Here is a 20,543-nt window from a genome sequence, read left to right as displayed (position 1 = left end):
TTGAAATGCCAAAGAATTGTAATGAATGTGGCAAATCTGGGAAGAGCCAGTGTGGCACCAACATAGATTTTGTACCGCTTTGATCAATCCTAGCAAAATGAGACTTCTAAAAGACTAATGATACGAAGTCCTTACTGGCAACATTCTCATGGACTTTGACTTCAGCAGGGATCTTGATAAAGGACATCTGGAATGGGCTCTTAATCTCTGATGAGTTTAAGCAATTAAAACCTGAAACCATATACATATTTTCACTGCTTCATCTTCACAATGCATTATCAACCAGCAGAATTAAGAGAAATTACCAAGACCTGAAGTAGAGGAGAACATCCACTCCTCCTAGAATATCACAGACTATCAGGGTTGGAAGGGACCTCAGGAGGTCATCTAGTCCAACCCCCTGCTCAGAAGCAGTGACTGTGGAATTGTGATGTCAATCGCACTGGTCAATAGGCAAACTTGGTTCAGAACATCAGTAGGGGAGATCCACCTGGTTCTGATGAAAAATAGAACATTTCCAAAATATGAGTGGATGTTTCTCTGGCTACCTGCTCAAAGATCAATCAAACAGGCACTTGGATTCAGATTTTCAAAGGAGTCAAAGGGAGTTAGGTGTCCAATTCTCATTAATTTAGGCAGCTAACTCTCTGGCTTCCTTGAAAATCCCAGACTTGCATTTTAACCAGGGTTCCTGAAGCAGTCCTGAAAACCCTTCAGGCTAACAAATTTTAGTTGCACAACATGGATGGGGCCAAAGGAAGTTAAAACCCTTTTGACCTGAAGTATTTTTTAAATTATGTTTAATAGCCACTGCAGAAAACATGAATTAAGCATAGATGGGGCCTTAAATAGTACATAGTAATTTGAGCTTTACACCTCTCATCCCTCAATAGTCAATGTATTTGGGCTAGAGTCACAAAAGAACATCAGCCCCACTGAGATCCTCAAAAACCCCACTCACCTGGTACCTAAGGTTCCAAGGTGCTGACATTTAGCCATTAAAGTCCCATAAGTACCTACATTTCTGCCAGTGAACAGGTGGACAGCTGCCTTGGTCTAGGCACTCTCCTCACTCCTAAACCCCAGCATGATCCTCAGACTAGGCCTATCTCATTCACAATGGTGGGGGTAGGGGCATGTACCTAAACCCATACAAAGACACCAGAGGAGGAAGCTCCCTGTTAGAAGAATGTGAAGTAAATAGGGTAAAGTCTAAACAATCATAATCTTGCTTCTGGCCTTGCTTTTAATTTAAGCAGGCTAAATAAGCAAGCAAGAGAATGTAAGTGAAAGCACAAGGCTGCACACCTCCCCACCCCCACCAGCAAAGGAGCTAATAGCCTTGCCTTTCAGTAATAAGAGAAGATAAAGGGACCCAATTGAGCAAAGGGCTGCTATGGTAACCGAGCAGTTGGAAGGTGTAAGGAAGAGACATTGAGTCTGTGAGATAGTGACCATGGCCAAAAGTAACCCCGCTCCTTTCCCCTCCTGTCAAGTACGAAAGAGATGGTCTTGTTGCCCCTAGACTCAAGACTCTCTAGAACGGAACATCATTCAGTTTGCCAAGAAGAGGGAGCTCCGTCGGGTACGGAGCTAGGGGTCAGGAGAAGCAGGGGCTCTATCGGCGTATAGAACTATAGTTGGGGGAGGGGAAGAGGAAAACTCTATCGGTGTATAGAGATAAGCCCTACTGGTGTGAAGGGCTTTGGAATATGCTTGCGTGTTCAGCTCCAGTAAACCCATTGCATTGCCGCAGACTGGACTCTGGACTGTTATTTTCTGGCAAACCGTGTCTGGGAACTGCGAGGGAGGAGGGAGCTGGACCCAGCCAACGCCCCCCTTTATAACATTTAGCTCAGTGGTTAGTGCTCTCACCCAGGACCTGGGTTCATTTCCTTCCCCTGGCTGCTGTGGAGAAGGGATTTGAACGTGGGTCTCCCACCTCCTCAGACAGTGCCCTGACCACTGGCCTATGGGCTATTCTTGGGCCAGGGCTCCTCAATTGCTTCTGTTGACACAGTTCCATGGTGCATACAATTAAATATGCCTTGAGGCATGGGGGGGATTGGAACCCAGGTCCCATATCCTGGGTGAGTGCTCTGACCTCTGGGCTAAAAGTTCTAAGGGGAGACAGTAACAATCCCCCCTCCACCCGTTTTTTGCAGGAAGGGCTTAGGCACCTAACTCCAGGAAAAGGCTCACAGCCGAGAACCCAAAGTAGAGATGGGTGCTCCCTCTGATCCACACACACACTCTTTGAGGGGTGGGGCTTAGGCCAGACCCCTCTCTGACTAGCACCCTGGCTTCTGTGGATCCCATTCCTATGCACTTAACGCTCCCCATGCACTGTCTAGGTGCCTAACCGGGGGCTTTGGGTTCCACGAGGTAGCAAGATACCTAAAAGTTAGGCACTGCAACACTGAGCATGGCAACCCCCAGGTCCCCTTTGTGAATAAAAATGAAGTTGTGAGCAGAATTCTGTGCTGATGCAGATGGTCTCTGAGGTTTTCTCCTCGCCCTTGGAAATGAAATAAGGCCTGCGAACAAACAGAAGACTTTCAAGCAGCTGCTTTTCACCTTCTTTATCTACAACCACCTGTCCTTAAACAGCAAGTTAATACAATTTCAGTGCTAAACTAAAAAAATATCATGGGCAATTCCAATTTTTTTTAAGCAAGGGAGCTGGCTCAGGAGGGCTGTCGTGGAGGCCGGATTGCTTCAGGGTGAGTATGGGAAGGTTACCTATAGAGCGATGTACACGGGGCAGTTTGTCAGGCAGTATAGAGATTGTATTGGAGGGTATATAAGGAGATGTTGGGGCAGGATGGGGGATTAAATAGGGGATGTATAATTGGTTGTTAGGGGTTGTATGGGGCAATATAGCAGCTGTGGGGGTGGCATGGGGCAGTATAAGGGGCTGCTCAGGGCAGTATGGGAATGCTTGAGGGCAAGATAAAGGGATGTCTAGGGGACTACTGGGGTGATATAGTGACAGTGTTGATAAAGGGGTTGATTGGGGGCAGCCTAGGGGGTGTGCAGAGGTTCCTGGGGAACAGTATAGGGGAGGATCTATCTGGAGGGGCTGCAGGTAGTACAGCAGGGGTGTATAGGGGCTGCTGGGGGAAGGCATAGGAGATGTGGGGGACACAGTGCCGGCGTACAGGGGCTCGAGGGGCTGCTGGCAGGCAGTGAAGGCGATGCTTGGGCCGGTGCAGGGGGCTGCTTCCCCTCCCTCTCCCGGAGGCCCCGGCCGTCACTTCCTGTGGAATTTTCCCGGGGATGGAAGGGGGGGAGCGGGTATAAAAGCGAGCGCGGGGCCGCCGGCAGCAGCAGCTGGAGCCCGAGCGCGGAGCCCCGCACCCTCGGTGAGTGCGGCTGGGGGCCGGGCCGGGCGATGGGCGGGTCAGGGGCTCCGCGGGCGCTGACCAGCTTCCCCAGCGTCTGCGAGCCCCCGTGCGGGGGAGCCCTGTCCCCCATCCCCCCAGCCAGCCCTGCCCCCCGTCCTTCCCCCATCCCCCAAACCACGAGCCCTGCACCCCCGGCTTGCCCGCATCACCCCCAGACCTCCAGTCCTGCACCCTCGACCCCCTCCCAGCTAGTCCTGCACTCCTGGCTTGCCCCTATCCCAGCACCCCTATCAACTCTACACTCCAGTCCTGCCCCCAGCCTCCCCTGTCCTGCACCCCCATTCTGTCCCCATCACTCCAACCCCCCCAGCCCTGCACCCGGTACCCCCGGCCTGCCCCACATCATCCCCCACAGCCCTGGCTGCAGCCTGTCTCCCCTTCCCCTTCCTGGATCCCCCTCCACCCAGCCGCAGCCTGTCATCTCCCTAGGCCCCACCAGACTCAGCCTATTGTCCCCTGACCCCCATGGGCCCCACTCAGCCACCTTGGTCCCCCTTAGCAGCAGCCTACTGCTCCTTCAGCCACAGCCTATTCCCCCTTCCTCGCACCCCCAGGCACAGCATGTTCCCCCAAGTGATCTTAGCTGCAGGAACCCAAGAACTGCCTGGGCCTTTGCCCCCACCTCCCTCCATGTCTTTGTGCCAAATTATTCCTCACCCCAGTCTCTGAAGGGTTTAATCTAGGCCTCCGACTATGTTCCCCTGAGAACGCCACCTCCCAGCTCCCACCAAAATTGTCAGCCCTGCAAAACTGTTCTGTGCATCTTCAGAACCGACCAAGGCATTACAGGTCTTGCCCATTTCGCAGGGAAAAGATTTGCTTCTTTGACCACTTTCCCTGCTCTGCCCCAGGCACAAACACCAAACTGCACCTAAACCGACACAAACTGAAATCTGCGCGGAAACCCTCGGCGGTCCTAGCATCGCCCAGCGATATAACAAACTTCAGTCCTGTTCAATGGAGATGGCCGATCTCACCCTCACTGCGGATGCAGCTGGGTGGGTGGGAGAATTCTTCCACTGATCGAGCTACCGCGTCTGGAGTGGGTGGGTTTACGGCAGCGATGGGAAAACCTGGAGTGTCTACACCGACACCACTGTAGCGGCGGGGCTAGGGCTGTGCCTCTGGTGCAGGGGTAGCGTAAACATACCTGCGGTCTCAGTGCCCCAGGATCTTCCCACTTCTGCAGCTCCAGCCCCTCGGACCGGCCCAGTTGTGGAAGGCAGTAAACCTCCTCCAACCACTTCTCCCGCTATCTCCAGCGCTCCTCCCACCCCGCTAATCCAATGTGTTTCGCAAAAAAATCTGTTTTGTGAATTAGCCCCACCCTGGTCCATGACTCAGGGCATTTATAAGAAGGGGATTGGTTATAAAATAAAGAAGTGCGTCAGGCTGGTGTTGTTGCACAGGGCTGGGAGCAACGAAACGCTTAATTCGAATCCTGGCTCTGCCACTGATTTGGGTAAGTCACTTCTCTGTGCCTCGGTTTCCCAGCTTTAAAAGCGGTAACATGCCTGGGTGCTGGATGCGGTGTTGTGAGGATGCGCCTGTGTTTGTGGACAGTGCTTGGATGCAACAAGGGCAAGTGTGGGCGGCGGGCGGAGCCACCCTTGGGGAGGCGAGCCCCGAGAGCCCTTGCCCCTCCCTCGCGGCCGCAGCCCCGAGTCCCCCCCGCGGAGCCCGAGCAGCTGCGGGAAAAGCCTCTCGCTGCGTCCGGAGGAGCTTCGCTATGCCCCACGCAGGTTCCGGGGCGGTATGTTTTACGCAGCTTCCGGGGCCCAGCAGTAACTCGCCGGAGCCCGGGAAGCGGAATAGCACATGCGGCCGCCAAGGAACCCGCATGGGGCATAGCGCAGAGCCGAGCCCGGGCCAAGTTCTCTCGCGGGAAGCTGGCAGGCAAAGCGAGGGCCAGATTCTGCTCTGGCGTCACCGCATTTACACCAGTGTCGCGCCAGGAGCTTTGGGGCCGCTCCCTGGATTTACACGCAGGGAACCGGAGAACCCGGTGCAGGGTCCGGCGTGGTCTCTGGCCTCCACCGAAAACGGGCTCGCTCCTCTCCCTGGGACGGCTCCGGGCTGCTGGGTCTGCAGCAGATCTGCACAGGCCGGATGAGCAGATTTCTCGGGATACCTTCTTGGCATGGCGAGCCAGAGCCGCCTGCGGCACCTGCTTATTGCTCCCCCATTGGGGGGCGGGGGTCCCGCAGGAATCCTGTGTTTTTCTGCCGAGCTCCGCGTGCAGACTGAGCAGCAGAAGGGGAGCTCCGAAAGATGGGCACAGTGTGCCCAGCCAGGCGCCTCCTTTCCCTGCTGGGGCAGGGAGATTTCTCATGCTGCCCAGGCCCAAGTGCAGAAAGCCAAGAGCTGGCTGGGTGATTTGCAAACTGATCACTGTGGCCCCTCGCAGTCAGGGCCTTTTCCCTCCTGGGTCCCTTGCCGTGGGCACTGGATTTGCTAGGGACTCTCACAAAGGAAGGGGTGCTCCCGTGATGGACTAAGCTGCTCAAAGAGTGTTAGTGGCTAAAAATCGACCCCCTTCCCCTATAAAAATGGTGTGTGTGTGGCTCCAAAGTTTTCTCTGAACTGCACCAGCCTTCTGAGCCCCCTTCCATCCCCAAACTCCAGCCCAGACCTTCCCTTTCCCTCTAAACTTTTGACAAGCTGTCACATGTGCAGTCTGTCCTCCCCTAACATTCGCCCCTTCTCCACACCACTTTTCCAGATCCATGTGTATGGAGACTTAGCCGCCTGCAGCAAGTTCCCCCTTTCCCATTGCCCCGTCCCTGCTGTCTTCACTGGCCCCCCCCTACCCATTCCTCCATTGCTCCTGTCCCCCACTGCCTCCCCAGCCCCCCTACCCCTCCATTGCCCTGGTTCCTGCTGCCTTCACTGGCCCCCCCCACCCGTTCCCCCATTGCTCCTTGCCCCCGCCCCCATCACTTCTGGCTCCCACTGCCTCCCCCAGTCCCTCCCCCATCCCCCCCGATCACCCTGGCTTCTGATGCCTCCCCACCCTCCTTCCAATCCCCGCTGTTCCCCCAGGCTCCCCACCCATCCTCCTTGGTCCCTGCTGCCTCCCCTAGATTGTCCTAATGTCCCTCAATTCACTCATCCTTGCACTTTAAAACTTCCCTTTTCCATACTCTAGAATAACATTGCACTTCCGAAACCTCAGCAGTCTCTGATGAACTCTGGGATTTCAGAAATGCAGTGCACTGCGGGGTGTAAATACCAGGGAAGTCTCCGACTGCAAGGAAGTGTAACTGGATCCAGCAGAGGGTAAACTTTTCTTCAGGCTTAAACCTTGTTTTTTGAACAGGGCCTTATAGTAAAATCACTTTTAGTTCATCTATGCCGCTTAGTTAACATATAGATACAGTAAGAGTAACAGTTTCCGTAAAGGCTTTCTCAGTAAGAGGGAAGGTTTTTTTTTTTTTTTTTTTTTTTTTTTTTTTCTTTTAAAGTATGTTTCTAAGCTTAGTAAATTGTCTTTCAAATCTCAGGGATTCTCTTGTATAAGTAAGTTTGGTCTTGAAATTGCACAAGCACTAATCTTCCTTTCACTGTCCAGAAATTACTGTAATACCCTGTGGAATTGTCCCCGGATCAGTCCTAGGAAGTTTCATTCTGAGCCTACTGCAGGCTGGGTTAGGGATTCTGCTCCCACTGAATATCAGTGGGATTTAAACCCCCAACTTGTCTAGGCTCCTTGGAAGACCCAGCTGGGTTCCAGAACCAAATGCTCCTACCCGAAGCACAGGGATGGGGGCTTTCACAGGAGACAGGAAAGCAATCAATCTATTTGCTAGTTGAGCCTGCTTCTGTCTGCTGATCTGGAGTCTTGCATTGTTTATTTAAAAGTGTGAAGCAAGCTTTGTCCTGCTGGTAATGAGTGTTGTGCAAGTCAGCAGAAATGCTTAGCTGTGTAGTTCCAAAGGCTATGCCCATCTCTGGCTAATAGCTTTTGTACTTCCAGCCCCTAGGGAAGTTTGGGTATTTGGTACAATGGCACTTCAGTGAAAATGTTTTTTGTTTTGCTTTGGTAACAAGTCACACACCAAGTGGGTGTATTTAGATGCTGGCAGAGCCTTCCCCAGTTAATTGGCCTTTTATAATACCTATTTGGTAACTGAGATGAGCAATTTGAGCACTGATAACTAGATGCTGTGCGCGTGATCTAACCTCTCTATACATGTTTTTATTAGTCTTCAGTAGTTTGAAGAGTGCAGTATCCCATAATAATTCTGCAAAGATGTGGATGGTGTCGCCCCCTTCTGGTGAGTACTTCTTAGCACTTTGAGCATGTCTTACTCCTTTTTGCATACTGATCCGACTCTTTTTTTCACTGAAAACACAAACCAACCAACCAACCAGCATCCATACAACTTGGGAACCAGAGAGGATGTGTGGAGCAAGTGTTCCATTTATCATGCAAAGATGTTTAGTTGCCAGAGGTGTGTTAGTGTATAGATTAGAGTGGGTGGAGAAAAGATTATTTCATTTTAGACCACAAACTACAAAAACAACAACAATGAAGCTTGTCCAGTAGTTCTTGCAGCTGGCTGGAAAATGAGGGGAATCTGAACGGTTTTGTGTGTCCCCTGCGCATTACTTGTTTTGAGGTTAGAATTTCAAAACTTTTCACCCACTTCTGGTCATTCTTGACAAGTTGTGTTGCCTTTCTTAATGGGACCCTTTTTCTGGCTTTGGTTATAGTTTGAGCTGAGGGATGGAGTTGTAGCCTGAAATCCCGCAGAGCTACCAGACTGCAACTCCACAGATCCTGGGACTGTGGCCTAGGCAGACAGTGGTCCCAGGGCTCTTCATTCCCCGATCCTGCAGAAACCATTCTGCCACTGGCTCTGCACCTCCCACACATTCAGCCCATACTGCCCTAGACAAGGAATTGAAGGTGAAGGAGAGGCTGGAATTCTTCTCAGAATCCACCAGCTTAACGTGGAGCATCTGGTCCCAGCACATCCCATCACACTCCGCAGAGCCCCAGCCCTGTGGATGCTTGTGGAGGGACTATTGATAGAGGAAAGGAGCACAGAACAGAGTCACCACGCCCTGCTTTCCACACCCTTTCTTCCTGCCTTTTCCTGGTGACTTCAGTTCCCCTCTCCCCCCACCAGCCAGTCCTTAGGCTCCAACGTGTCCTACCAGGCTTAGCCACACAAAGAACTACACAACATGTAGCTGTAAGATTTAATAATGACTTGTGATTAATAATCCACTGGCTTTGGGGTTTTTTTAACTCTGGTACAACTGAGACAAGGTGTAAAAAGATGAATTCAGCCAAAAGTCATTCCTCTTCTTTTCAGTACTTCATGGAAAAAATAAAACTTGACCTCTTATTAATGGTGGTAGCATCCAAAGGCTCCTTTCATCCCAAGAGCAGAAGTCTTCATTACACTTAATGTACAAACCTATAGGAAGACATGATCTCTGCCTCAAAGAGCTTAAAATATTAAACATAATCATTTAACACTCGGGCCAGCTTGGCCTGCTGGGGTCGCAGTGTCACTTTAACGTGTGTGGTGTATTAAAATCCCCCACAAGTGCAATGTAAGTGTTGGTTTGACAAGGAACAAAGCCTGGAGATTGAAAGTGAAGCCTGACACTGTTTGTGAGCTTGAGGCCCTGGTGAAATCCATGAGTCTTCCCATGGAATTGAATGGCTCTTAGATCAGGGCCTTTTCTGTCTCAGTTTGTAATAGGCTGACCAAGGAGCCAAATAATTACATCCTGCGATGGGTGGGTGCATGCGACTCTGAGTGAAGTCATTAGGAGCTGTGCATACACATCCAAAGGCAGAATTTGATCTGTAATTTTTAACATTAATGTGTGTGATTCTGTGATGTCCATAAAACTCCTTCCTTGGTATTGCTGGAGGTTGGTTGGTTGGTTTGTTCTTTTAACGTAGGTCTGAGCGTTCTCCTTCCTTGCTGCTCTCCCGTGTCTCTGTTCTAGAAGGTTTTTCACACCACCATTCCTGGGCATGATCCATCTTTATTTCTGAACTTTAACAATCTGATTTGAACGATCGTGTAATTACTGATTCCCAGACAGCTCCCCCAGTACAGTTACCTTCTGAGATCGCAGTTCCCTGTGCGTGATATGCTGCCCTCCACATAATGAGGAAACAGTAGGAAAACACAGGTTCTGAATTAGCATTTCTCCAGCTCCCCTAAAACACAGTCTGTGGCCAAGGGAGCACTTTTACTTTGAAATTCTTCTTGAGTGGGCCCTGCAGTATCAGGATTGCGTGATTTTGCTAGTTTTTAAATGTCTGAGTATTTTCTATTTTTCAGTCACTGGACTAGAGGTATATAAAGAGAGGCTGCTGTGTGCTGCTTATGAGAATATCAAGCTGGCTCATGTGATAACTGCTTCTCTCCTACTATCCTTTTTTCCCCTGCTAGCCTAAAGCAGAGTGCAGTCCGCCTGAATTAGCAATTGTGTACTCCTGTGCAGTTGGTAAGCGTTGGGTTCAGTCTTCTTTGAACTAGAGAGGTGATTGCATTGGGAAACAGGAATTGGATCCTCTTTTAAATACTTCCCTCTCACAGCCAAGGAATATATTTGATGTAGCTGAGTCATGCAAAAACACTGTCTTTAAGGTGTGAATAGAGAGGGGTTTAAATTTCTTTAAAAAATGTAATTCCGGTTTTGCTTGATTGCAGAATGACTGAAATTGGATTTGGAGCATGAGATTAGCATTCACAGTCTCTCAGTGCAGCAGTTTCTCCATTGGGTTAAGATACCAGCATCAAGTTATACCTGCCTTCTGAAATTAATCATGGGTGAAATTCCCCACCCCGCTGCAGAAGGATTACATGAGAGCAATACAGCCATGCTGGCCTGTGTGCCTGGGATGTAATTTTGAAATGTGTCCTGAACCATTCTTGTGACCTTGAGCCCAGACTGTGTTCTCTCTGGTAGTGATGTCAATCAGGGCAAACTCCACTTGAAGTTGATGGCATTATGATGGTATAAAACAAGGGTAAGTGAGATCAGAATCAGGCCTTGGGTGTCTCCCCAGTCTCAATAGGTCTATTTGACAGTGTCCCAGAATCTGGCCCGTGCCACAGAAGTGTATTTCAGTTTTTGAAAAGTGCTAGCCCCTGTGTTTGCCAGATAACTTTCTAAGTGTGAACTGAGCCTACATCAATGCAGAATCGTCTTGCTGATTATGCAGCCAGCTGGGAACAATATCTGAGAGATGCTGACTAGCCCCATTCATGTCAGTGGCATGTTGACTATAAATGGCTGATGATGAAAATTCAGATGCTCTTGCTGTTAACTCTTTCACTCTAGCAAGTTAATTCAGCTATGTTCAGCCCATGCCAAAACCTCAGCTTCTCCCTGACATCTTCTGCACTGCAGTTGAGTTGCCCATACACAGTGCATTGCAAATGTTGTGGGAGTGTAAAACAAATTCATTTTAATGTAGATATAAATAACGCAGGCGCTATCATAGTGATTATGTGAAGCATTTTCATATGGTTTCTTTTAAAGGTTTTTTTCATTTACATAAGATTTTCCTGAAGCTGCTTCAGAATTTCTACTTTTTGGCATTGATGTCCCAGAGAAATCGGGGGACATTGCTCTAGAACTTAGAGGAATATACAGTCTCTTAATTGTGTCCCATTCACACCAGCATGAACAACGGAGTTCGCAGAGATAGTGTTTAAATCCTGTGAAACTGTTTCTGATTGCACTTGAAGTGGTGAAAAGCTCGTGTAATGCCATTAACTTCACTGGCGTTACTGCTGATTAACACTAGTTTATGTGAGTGAGAAATTTAGTGTTTACCACCCATTTGCACAGGTGTAAATGACTGCGCAAGATGTAAGACAGTGAAGAGGCAGGTCCTTGGGGATGATGATGCAGACAGGGAATGAAAATTTAGGCTATTGTTGCCTTGCCACTGTATTATTGGAGAACAGAGGTGCGATGTGTCTCTCTTAATTGTGGCTGGAAATTGATAACTTGCATTTTAAGCAGCACCTTTCATGCTTTCGTGAACAGGTGAGAGAGGGGGAAGCACGTTCATATTTTAAAAGTAACTTTGCTGAAAGGCTTTTACTTGGTAGACTGAGCTAACTGAAGTCATACAAAACTAGTTATAGTGAGACGAAGGACAATTTTACTGCAAATCTGTCCTTTAAAAGGACACTGAGGTTTTTAAGTCCCATTTTTCTTCTTGCTGCTTAATCACCCTTTGGGAGCTTGATGCTAAATTCCTGTATCAGAATTATGTTCTCTGAAACTTGCATGCATGACTGCTGAGTGACTTGCATGGGTTTTTTCTTATCTGAGAAAATAGCATTTGAGTATGGAGCTGTTAATGAATTGTGTAGGCTTTTGCAAATACAGGTTAGCTCTTTGGATCTACAACCTTGATGTCCCTTTTAATGGGATTAACTGAAGGGAGATGAATTGATCTAAGCATGCTGGCTTGTCTGAGTTTAGCTCTCCAGATTGGTGGGAGGAGTTACTTTAATTCAGTCTGACCACAGTTTCTAGGGGTTCGTAGACTCAGCCTTTGCATCAACACATGCCAGCTGTCATAAAGCTCCGATGCTTCCATAAAAAACCTCATGTTTTGAAATCTAGATAACTCTTTTCAAGCACAAGGTGGTGATCAAGAATCTGGTAGGTCCCTAACGTGCAAGATGGCCCTCCTAGGTTGGTAGCACAAACAGCTGCTTCATTGGAGACAAAAATATCAGTTCACCACTTAATCTTCATAGGAATGTACTGCAGCAACATTATTTCAAGAAGCAAAATCTCCTGCCACTTACCTATGAGACAGAGTTCCCCTATTCCTTTGCAGGTCACTCAGATTCCCTCTTACCTAGTGGAGAATTGTCACTGTCAGTATAAAATTGAGTGAAGGGGACCAATAAGGGGTGTGTGTGTGTCACCTTAAGAGGCATACTTTGTGTCTGAACCTGTAAGTGAGGTAGGTCACCAATCATTCATAGACTATAAAACTACCACCTGTGGGGCCAGGATCTCAGCTGGTGCCAATTGGCACAAAGTCATTGGAGCTACACCTGTATAGATCACCTGAGAGTCTGGGCCACAATGGCTTCCTGGCAGGTGAAACTGCATGCTCTTAGAATTGACCTTGAATTTCTCCCCTGCTCAATGGCACCACTTCGAGCATGCCCAGCAGGGACACTGGAAAACCTTCTAGAGCCTTCCCCACTCTCCTCTTCCTTTGCAGGGTTTCCCCTAAGCTCTAAGAAGGGGTTGGTGACATCATTTTCTGCACCACCTCCTCCCATTCATCTCTGTTCCTTAAAGCCCTTGTTCCCCTCTTAACCAGCTCTAAACTAACTCCACAGAGAGCCACTTATGCTCTGGTGGACATTTGGGGTTGCATAGTCAGACATCTGGGAACTTGTCCACACCTTTACCTAAAATCTTGGGGGAAACCCTGCATTATCGCTTCCTTTTCAATATGCCAATGTGTAAATTATGAGAAATAACTAATTCATTTCAGCCAGAAGAGTTCCTCCTGCTAGATTTACATTGAATTTGAATACGATCTAAACCTGTCCTAGAACTATTTTATTGTTTTAAACATCTTTCTGACTCTTCCACTGTGGATCATCTGAACTTAGCCGTCTTTGTTTTCAGTTTATACAAAGAGGCATGTTTGCTCCCTGTCTAGCGGTCCCTGCAGGAAGCCACAAAAAGCAACAATTTTTAAAGCCATGTTAAAACATGTCCCAGTTAAAATAAGCCAGTTGTACAAGAAGCCCACTTGCATAGTACTATGTGTACTGTGCACAAAGAACCCCTGCTCCCTTTTCAGACTCTTTCTTGGCACCAATGAGTGTTAGCTGGATGGAGACAAAGAATTTTTCTTCAGATTCACCAAGGTTTCCCTGAGCATTTTTAATATCATTTTGCTGATCTAACATTTTGGGATTTTTTTAAATTCAAGATTGGAAACTCAGAGAGAGGAATATTTTTAGTGGCATTTCCACAAGAAGATTTTCTCTGTAGAAAGGTAGAGATTAGGCATTGTGTTGTTTGCAACCCGGATGATTTAGTGAGGATTTGCCTTCTTGATCTTTCTTGGGACAATTCATGTATAATGAGCTCATTGGCTTGGAAATGCTCCAAGAAACAGGCATTGTCATATCTCTAGCAATGGTGTTCTGTATTCAGAAATACAGGAGCCCAGAGTTCTCTCTAAGCTGCGTGGCCGCATAGGAGGCTATAAAGTGCCACACAGGTGCACAGCCACAAGGGCCTGGAGAGGAGAGAGGTAAGGGGGAGGGGAGCAAGTTGGGGCATGCAAGGATGCTGTGGGCCTCTCCCCTGGCCCTGGAGCTGCTGTCAGCAGGGAGAGGCACTGTGACCTCTCCCCCTGGAGCTGCTGCTGGTGGGGGGAGTCCTCTGGCCCCAGCCCTGGGGCAGCCTGCACCCCAAACTCCTCATCCCTGGCCCCACCCAGATCCCACACCCCCAGCTGGAGCCCTCACTCCTGCACCCAAACCCTCTGCCCCAGCCCTGAGCCCCCTTCTGTACCCCAAACCCCTCATCTCTGGCCCTTCCCCAGAGTCTGCATGCCCAGCCAGAGCCCTTGCCCCCACTCACCCCAAAGCCCTTTCCCAGCCCTGAGCCCCCTCCCACACTCCGAACCCCTCAGCCCCAACCCCACCACACATCAACTCCATGTTGGTGCACATAACAAAATTCATTCCGCACATGGATATAAACAATTAGAGGGAAGTTGCAGGAGCCCAGCCTGCTTTGGCCTATGCTGAGAACGCCTGCTGACCTCCACAGGACAGGCCCATGTGGCATGAGGACCTGATGCGGCCTGCATTGGAAAGACTCACTGACTTCAATGGGAGCCGGATTGTGCCTTAAGTGTGAGGAGGCTAGACTGCCTCACACCATGCCAGATACGCTGAGCCTGATCCTCCTCTCACACTGGGGAAACATTGCTGAAGCCAATGGAGTCTCATTGGTGCGATAGGAGAATCAGGATCCGTGGACATGGGAGTGGGATGTTGATAGTTAACACTCATTGGTTGAATGTTTTAACCTGCTTCCCCCAAGTAATCACAGTTGATGCAAGTGTACACAGGTTATTGTGAAAGACACTGCTCAAAAGTGGAACAAACTTGCCTTACTGGAGGCCAGTGGATAATCCCTTTTTTACAACAGAAAGGTAAAGAAATGCCAATTTCATACTTGGTTTTTTCTTTTTTTTTTCTTTTTTTCTCTTTTTTTTGTAAACCCTTTGAGCACCGTTTCTCCATGTTCTGTTACTGCTGATGCTAGCAGCCGGCCATTGTGATGCGAAAAGCATCGTTGGGTATCAAGATTCTAATCTTTTTGTTGCTGCTTTTCTCTGTTTTCACTGATTGTTAAAATCCAAGATTTCTGCTGGGGAGGATTCCTGTCTGCAGCAACTCTGAGGTGGTTAGTAGCCCCACAGTTCATATTGGGCCAGGAGTTTTCATTAACTCGACAGGGCTCTTCAGAAGAACTAAGTTTTAACTCTCAGGGAATGGGCTGATATTTCAAAAATACACTTCTGTGGGCCATATCCATCAGCCCTTATTCTGACAATTGACGTTAATGGACTGGATTCGGATCTCATTCGCCTGATGTAAATTCAAAATGACAAGTAATCCTGTCAGAGTTACTCTGGATCTACACCAGCAAAACTGAGCTAGAATCCAGTCAAAGGGGAGTTTGGAGTAAGGATTTAGCGTATTTAAACTAAATGTCTGTCCCTATTTTGTGACATGGCTGAAAGAAGTAAACATAAATCTATGGGCCTGATTCTCCTCTCACTTTCATCTGTTTTACAGCACTGTAACCTGACATCAGTGGAGTTACTTTTGGTGTTTGCTCTTACTTACACCAGAATGACTGACTGACACTACTGCAGTCAATGGAAGTTAGACTTGTGTGCATCTGGGGTGAGATGAGAATCAGGTCCTATAACTTAAGGGCCCAGTCCGGTTCCATTAAAATCAATGGCAAAACTTGAACTGACTCCATGGGAGCAGGGAATGGGAGGGGAGGAAGAGGACAAATAATTTTAAAACTTACTCTTGGAGTCCATTCTCTGTCACGCTGTCGAACTCCATTGGCGTAATGTACGTGCGCAAGGTCTGTCTCATATGTCTAGTGAATTATCAGTTTTGATGGCTGCTTTGTTGGATAACAGCTACCAAGAATATCTATCTAAGCATCTTGAAATTCACCAGGTAGCCCTCAAAGGTACTCACTTGTGATCTGACTGAAGACCATCAAGCTGAATGCCAGTGTGGAGCTGAGGAATATATCATGCTATTTTTTCCTGACACTTCTTTCCAGATGTTGTGGGCTGAAGTCGGGTCAGTGGTGACAGTTGTGAGGCTACTCTAATAACTAAGGCTGGCTTTAGGAACTGTGAGGCCCGATTCAAATGCCCAGCAACGGTTCGGGTCTTCGGCGGCAGAGGGTCCTTCTCTTGCTCCGGGTCTTCCGTGGAGCCCCTACTGCCAGGAGGCTGCCGAAGACCCGGAGCGAGTGAAAGACACGCACACCCTGCTGTCCCAAAGTGCCGCCGAAGACCTGGACTGCCACTGGGTGAGTACAAAAAATTAAAAAGGCACCTAAGGTGTGGGGCCCAATTCCGGGGAATTGGCCTAAAGCCAGCCCTGTTAATAAGCCTGGATTTTCATTGATGTCACCGTACAGGCTTATAGTAGGTTCAGAGTCCTTTATTTAATGGCCTGACTTAATTAATCCCCCTATAGCTATGGAGTGATGCAAAGAATTAATCTATATAACAACCCTGCTAAGCCCTCCTTTTTAAGACACATCTCCTGAATGCCCTAATTTTGGTTTAGGATATTCTGTTTTCTCAAACTTATCTTGTAAGAATGAGGTTATAAAGAGTGACAGTCATCCACGTAGATGGTCTAACCAAGGCCCCTAGTTATGGGTCTAGTGGTGTACTGGAGCTTATACAGGCCCCATTGGAACTAGGGTGACATTCATCCCAAGAGTTAGGTGTAGTGTGCAAAGGCTGCATCCTTCAGGGCTTTCTTCTGCAAAGCTTCATTAAAGTCAGTTGGAGCCTTGCTTGAGTAGGGAATGCAGGATCAAGCCCTAAGTGAGTGTAAGGGAATGGAAACATCTGACATGGTGGATTTCATGTATACCCACTTTGCCCGGGTGTGAAGGATGGCACAGGGCATGATTCTCATCTCATCTATGCTGATGTAATTCCACTGACATTCGTGGAGTTACTCTGGATTTACACCAGCATGAGTGAGGGGGAAATCAGGCCCGTATGTCTTTGATAGGTTTCCATTAACATTCAGTCAAGACCCTGTTGTATGCTCCTTATAAAAATAACTGTTTCATAATAAATAAAACTTGAGCCAGTATCAGTGGTAGTATAAAAAACCCCCAGCAAGGAGCTGCCTGGCAGATTAAGTTCAGAGGTTCTGTTTCTTCTGAAGAAGCTCGTAATGTGGGAGAACAGCTGTTGTACATCAAACCATAATAATGAAAAAAAATCCCAGCAGAGATCTTGGATGTTTTTAAATTTTGGACTTGTAACAGTATTGGCATCTAAGCAAAAGACACCTGCAAGGCTCATTCTGGGAATTTTCTAGCATGAGCTAGATCCACCTGTGTGTATGAACACAAAACACTTTCATGACATTTGCAATAACTTTTGGCCTACCTCTCAACTGTGACAGAAAATCCTAGAGATGGGGAAAGGTCCATTTGGTGTGGGGGGAGAACAGCTGTCCCATCAGGGATTGTTCCTTAAATATATTTCTTAAGTGTTTTGTTTAATTCAGCTGGAAAAGCTAAAGGAGTAAAACTGGATATCAGTGGTTAGATTTTTAAATTTAAGACTCTGAGGGTCTCTTGTTAAATGTAGCATTTGGCTGCTGAATTCCAACAAAAGCATCAAATAAAATCAGACGGGTGGTGATTATTGAGTAGGGGAAGGATTGTGTGTGAATGATCAGTGTTCAATACACTAGGAATTCAAAAGCAGAGGGAATAGTACCTGATGATGGAATAATTTATAGGCAAAGAAGTCTTTTTTGTCTTTAAACATCACAGATGTGTTCCATTTGAGAGGTATAGTATGAATTGTGATGTCCACTTGTTGCACCAAACTAAGGAGTTGTTAACTGGTGTTTTGGGATATGAATGAAGAGAGCTGTTCACTTAAAATACTATTTTAGCACATAAAACATGCACTATATTATGCCCATCTTGCAGTTGTGCCTCCAGAGTATGTTGCTAAATAGGATCTGGCTGGGTCAGTACCTGGATAGGAATCCTCCAAGGATCACCTGAGGTTCTTCTGCAAAATTACATAGGGAAGACAAAAGTCCCACCTTGGGTAGACACCAAATCCAGCTAGTGCAAGCTTGGGATGTTTTGCAGCACTCCCTGCAACCTGGCTCCACTGTCCTCACAATAGAGAGGAAGAACAAGTTCCCTTCTAACTGATAGAGGAAACCAAGTCCCAGTGCTAAAGGTTCCTGCCGGAAAATATAGAATACAGGTGAATTAACATAGAACAAAGCAAACAGGTACAAAGCGGAATGTGTGTAACCCAGGAAAACACTCTGCAGGCTGGAATGAATGGGGCTCAGAATGGAAGGCTCAGCCTGGCACTCTGGGTATGAAGGGCTGCTTGCAAGGCACTGTGGTGGTCTTAAGCCCTCCATAAACCCTATTTTCAAGGGTTGCAAGGGGCTATGTACCATTTAAATCCCATGCAAGTGGGCCTTCTGCCCAGGGCTGTTTCAGTTGTGGGAAACCTGGAACCCCAGTTCTTTTCAATGGGCTGCCCAGTACATACAGGACCTGACGCCAGGTCACTTGTAACAAATGAAACTACACTCGTGCCTAGTACAAAGCCATTAAAGTCAATGGTGTTTCATAGGGGGTGAATTTTGCCCCAGAGAATAAAATGAGTGATTGAACAAAATGATTGAAATGGCTTCTTACCATTGGCTGTCTTCAGTTCCCATAGTTCCACAAAGGTGGACAAGTGAGGGCAGGGGTGTTTTTTCTTTTGTTCCTGCCCTTCCCTCCTGTTTTTTTTGGGAGGAGGGGAGGGAGGGTGTTTACATATAGGTGGCCTTCTATTCCTTTGATAAACAGTAATATTGGAGTCTTTAAATTACTGAGATGAAACGTTAAAGTGCTATTATAATATATTTAAAACTGTTATTTCTCTATTGCTGTTCCTAATCTCCAACCAGCAGCACAGTTTAAAAAGCACTCAAGATAGAGACAAGACTCTTCCCTTGGTTGCATCTGCTGAATTGTGTGGGAGTGCATGGCTGTAATCCTGTAAACAGCCTTATCCGTGCAAATATAATCAGCCAGTATCACCAGTACACGTTGCATCACCACAGCAGCATAAAGGAACTAAGTGGCTTCAGACTTGGTTTAAATGGTTGTTGAAGATGGGTTTATTGCTGCTTTTTATCATTGAAACAATATAGAACAGCCAAAGTGAAGTGGCAAATTTGATCCCAAATCTACAAATAAACATGCATTTAATTCATATGGAAATCACCTTGATTTCTTGTATGTTACTTCCCTCTTTCCATGGTGTCTGTGATCTTCGACATTTCTCTTAGCTTGTGATAAAAGAACACGACCTGCAAAAATGGAATGGGTGCTAAAAGAACCAATAGTCCAGCTGTTCAGCTTTTGATGGTTACAAAAGAATCTGTCTGTTCTTTAGGTTTCAAGTTACTGAATATTTTTCAGCCAGTTCATTTGAAAACTTGGATGTAATTGACTGCTCCCCACAAGCCCTGAGCACAGGAAACATTCCTGCATTTTTACCTTGGGAGACTTGTTAGTAGGAGTATCAGAGGGGTAGCTGTGTTAGTTTGGATCTGTAAAGCAGCAAAGAATCCTGTGGCACCTTACAGACTAACAGACATTTTTGAGCATGAGCCACTCACTTCATCAGATGCATGTTAGTAGGAGTGGCCCAGCTGTTTTTTAAGCAGGTATCTCATTTCAGTGATTCATGAGCACTAATTTGACAATCAGTTTGGTTTTAGTCAATAAAACATTTCAAATGTGCCCACCGATGTAAATGGTGCCTCTTCTAACAACCTTTTTGCTGTGTTTTATGTTAATCCAAATGGGATTGTTTGTAATGTGGGGTAAATAGACTTCATATTTCTCCGGGTGCATGTTTTATCTGCTCAAGTATTACGTTTAAGTGGACAAAGCATACTGTTCCTCTGACTTTGCCTAGAATGGGCACAGCTTTACGGGTTTGATGGGATGTTTAACAGTTATTTTTAAAAACTAACTTGTGCTTTTGTACAAAGAGCAAACAAGTGAGCAGGTCACTGAAGCTTAAAAAGAATAAGCCTGACTGCAGATGATACCTCCAAATGGGGGCCCATGGCTGCCTCGTGGGAAATCTGTTTTCACAAGAGCAAGTGCTAGTGAAACTTTGATAAAGTTGTGTCTTACAAGATACTGGCTTTTACTGTGTTGTCCCAGTATGAGCCTTGGGAGGGCTTGAAGGGAGGGCGGTAAAGCCGTATACACCAATCTGACTCGTTTCACATTGATGGCTTTTGCTCTGACATGCTGTTTTCTTTCAGATGAAGAATCTCATGAACTTGCCTGGCTTTGGAAACACGTCAAGGGCAGGGTGCAAAACACACTAGTAGGACATGACCCTTAACCTTTTCTCTAAAGAGTAGCCCTATAGGTATATAAGATAAATAGAGCTTAAAACGTGGGGTTGGTTTTATTGTAAGTTTGGTTTTTGGTTTTTTTCCTAAGTAAAAATAATGTTTGTTTTAGTGGTTGGGTGTGGGGGAGTAAAACAGAAACAGCTTTAAGAATTTTCTGATAAGCTTTTTTAAAAATGCATATTCAATTGTATAACTGTGGCACGTGGTTATAGAATGGGGTGAATGAAAGCTAATGGGGCAACTGGGCTGAACATCTGAAGAGTGAATTGCTTTCATTTGTGATGTTATCTTTGGCTGCGGTGGCCTAGAACTCAATTGATGTGTTGCCCCTAATTTCTTGTAAAACTAGGGTGCACAAAGTCCCATCACTTTCGGCCAGCACAAGCCC

The 20,543-nt window shown here is 47.0% G+C and overlaps 1 protein-coding gene across 8 annotated transcripts in view; it reads left to right on the top strand.

Annotated features, from left to right (window-relative positions):
• The first annotated feature begins 3,061 nt into the window (after positions 1-3,061).
• The window catches only part of TMEM269 (transmembrane protein 269), a 34,986-nt gene continuing 17,504 nt past the window's right edge, over positions 3,062-20,543 (top strand). The window contains exons 1-3 of one of the 8 annotated variants that reach the window (XM_050931266.1): positions 4,843-4,869; positions 7,613-7,684; positions 20,060-20,169. Coding sequence is in view for 3 of the 8 variants with exons in the window: in XM_050931265.1 (XP_050787222.1) it covers positions 4,743-4,869; positions 7,613-7,684 (199 nt within the window). In the remaining 5 variants the exon portion in view is untranslated. Of the gene's footprint in view, positions 3,366-4,727; positions 4,870-4,948; positions 5,161-7,612; positions 7,685-14,498; positions 14,611-19,399; positions 20,170-20,543 lie in introns of those variants that run through there. The other 7 variants (XM_050931270.1, XM_050931268.1, XM_050931271.1 and 4 more) reach the window with 7 other exon arrangements.

The sequence above is a fragment of the Gopherus flavomarginatus genome, chromosome 21, assembly GCF_025201925.1.
Source record: "Gopherus flavomarginatus isolate rGopFla2 chromosome 21, rGopFla2.mat.asm, whole genome shotgun sequence".
Lineage (NCBI taxonomy): Eukaryota > Metazoa > Chordata > Testudines > Testudinidae > Gopherus > Gopherus flavomarginatus.
The sequence above is the reverse complement of the archived record's forward strand: the minus strand, read 5'-3'. Positions and strand labels throughout refer to the sequence as shown.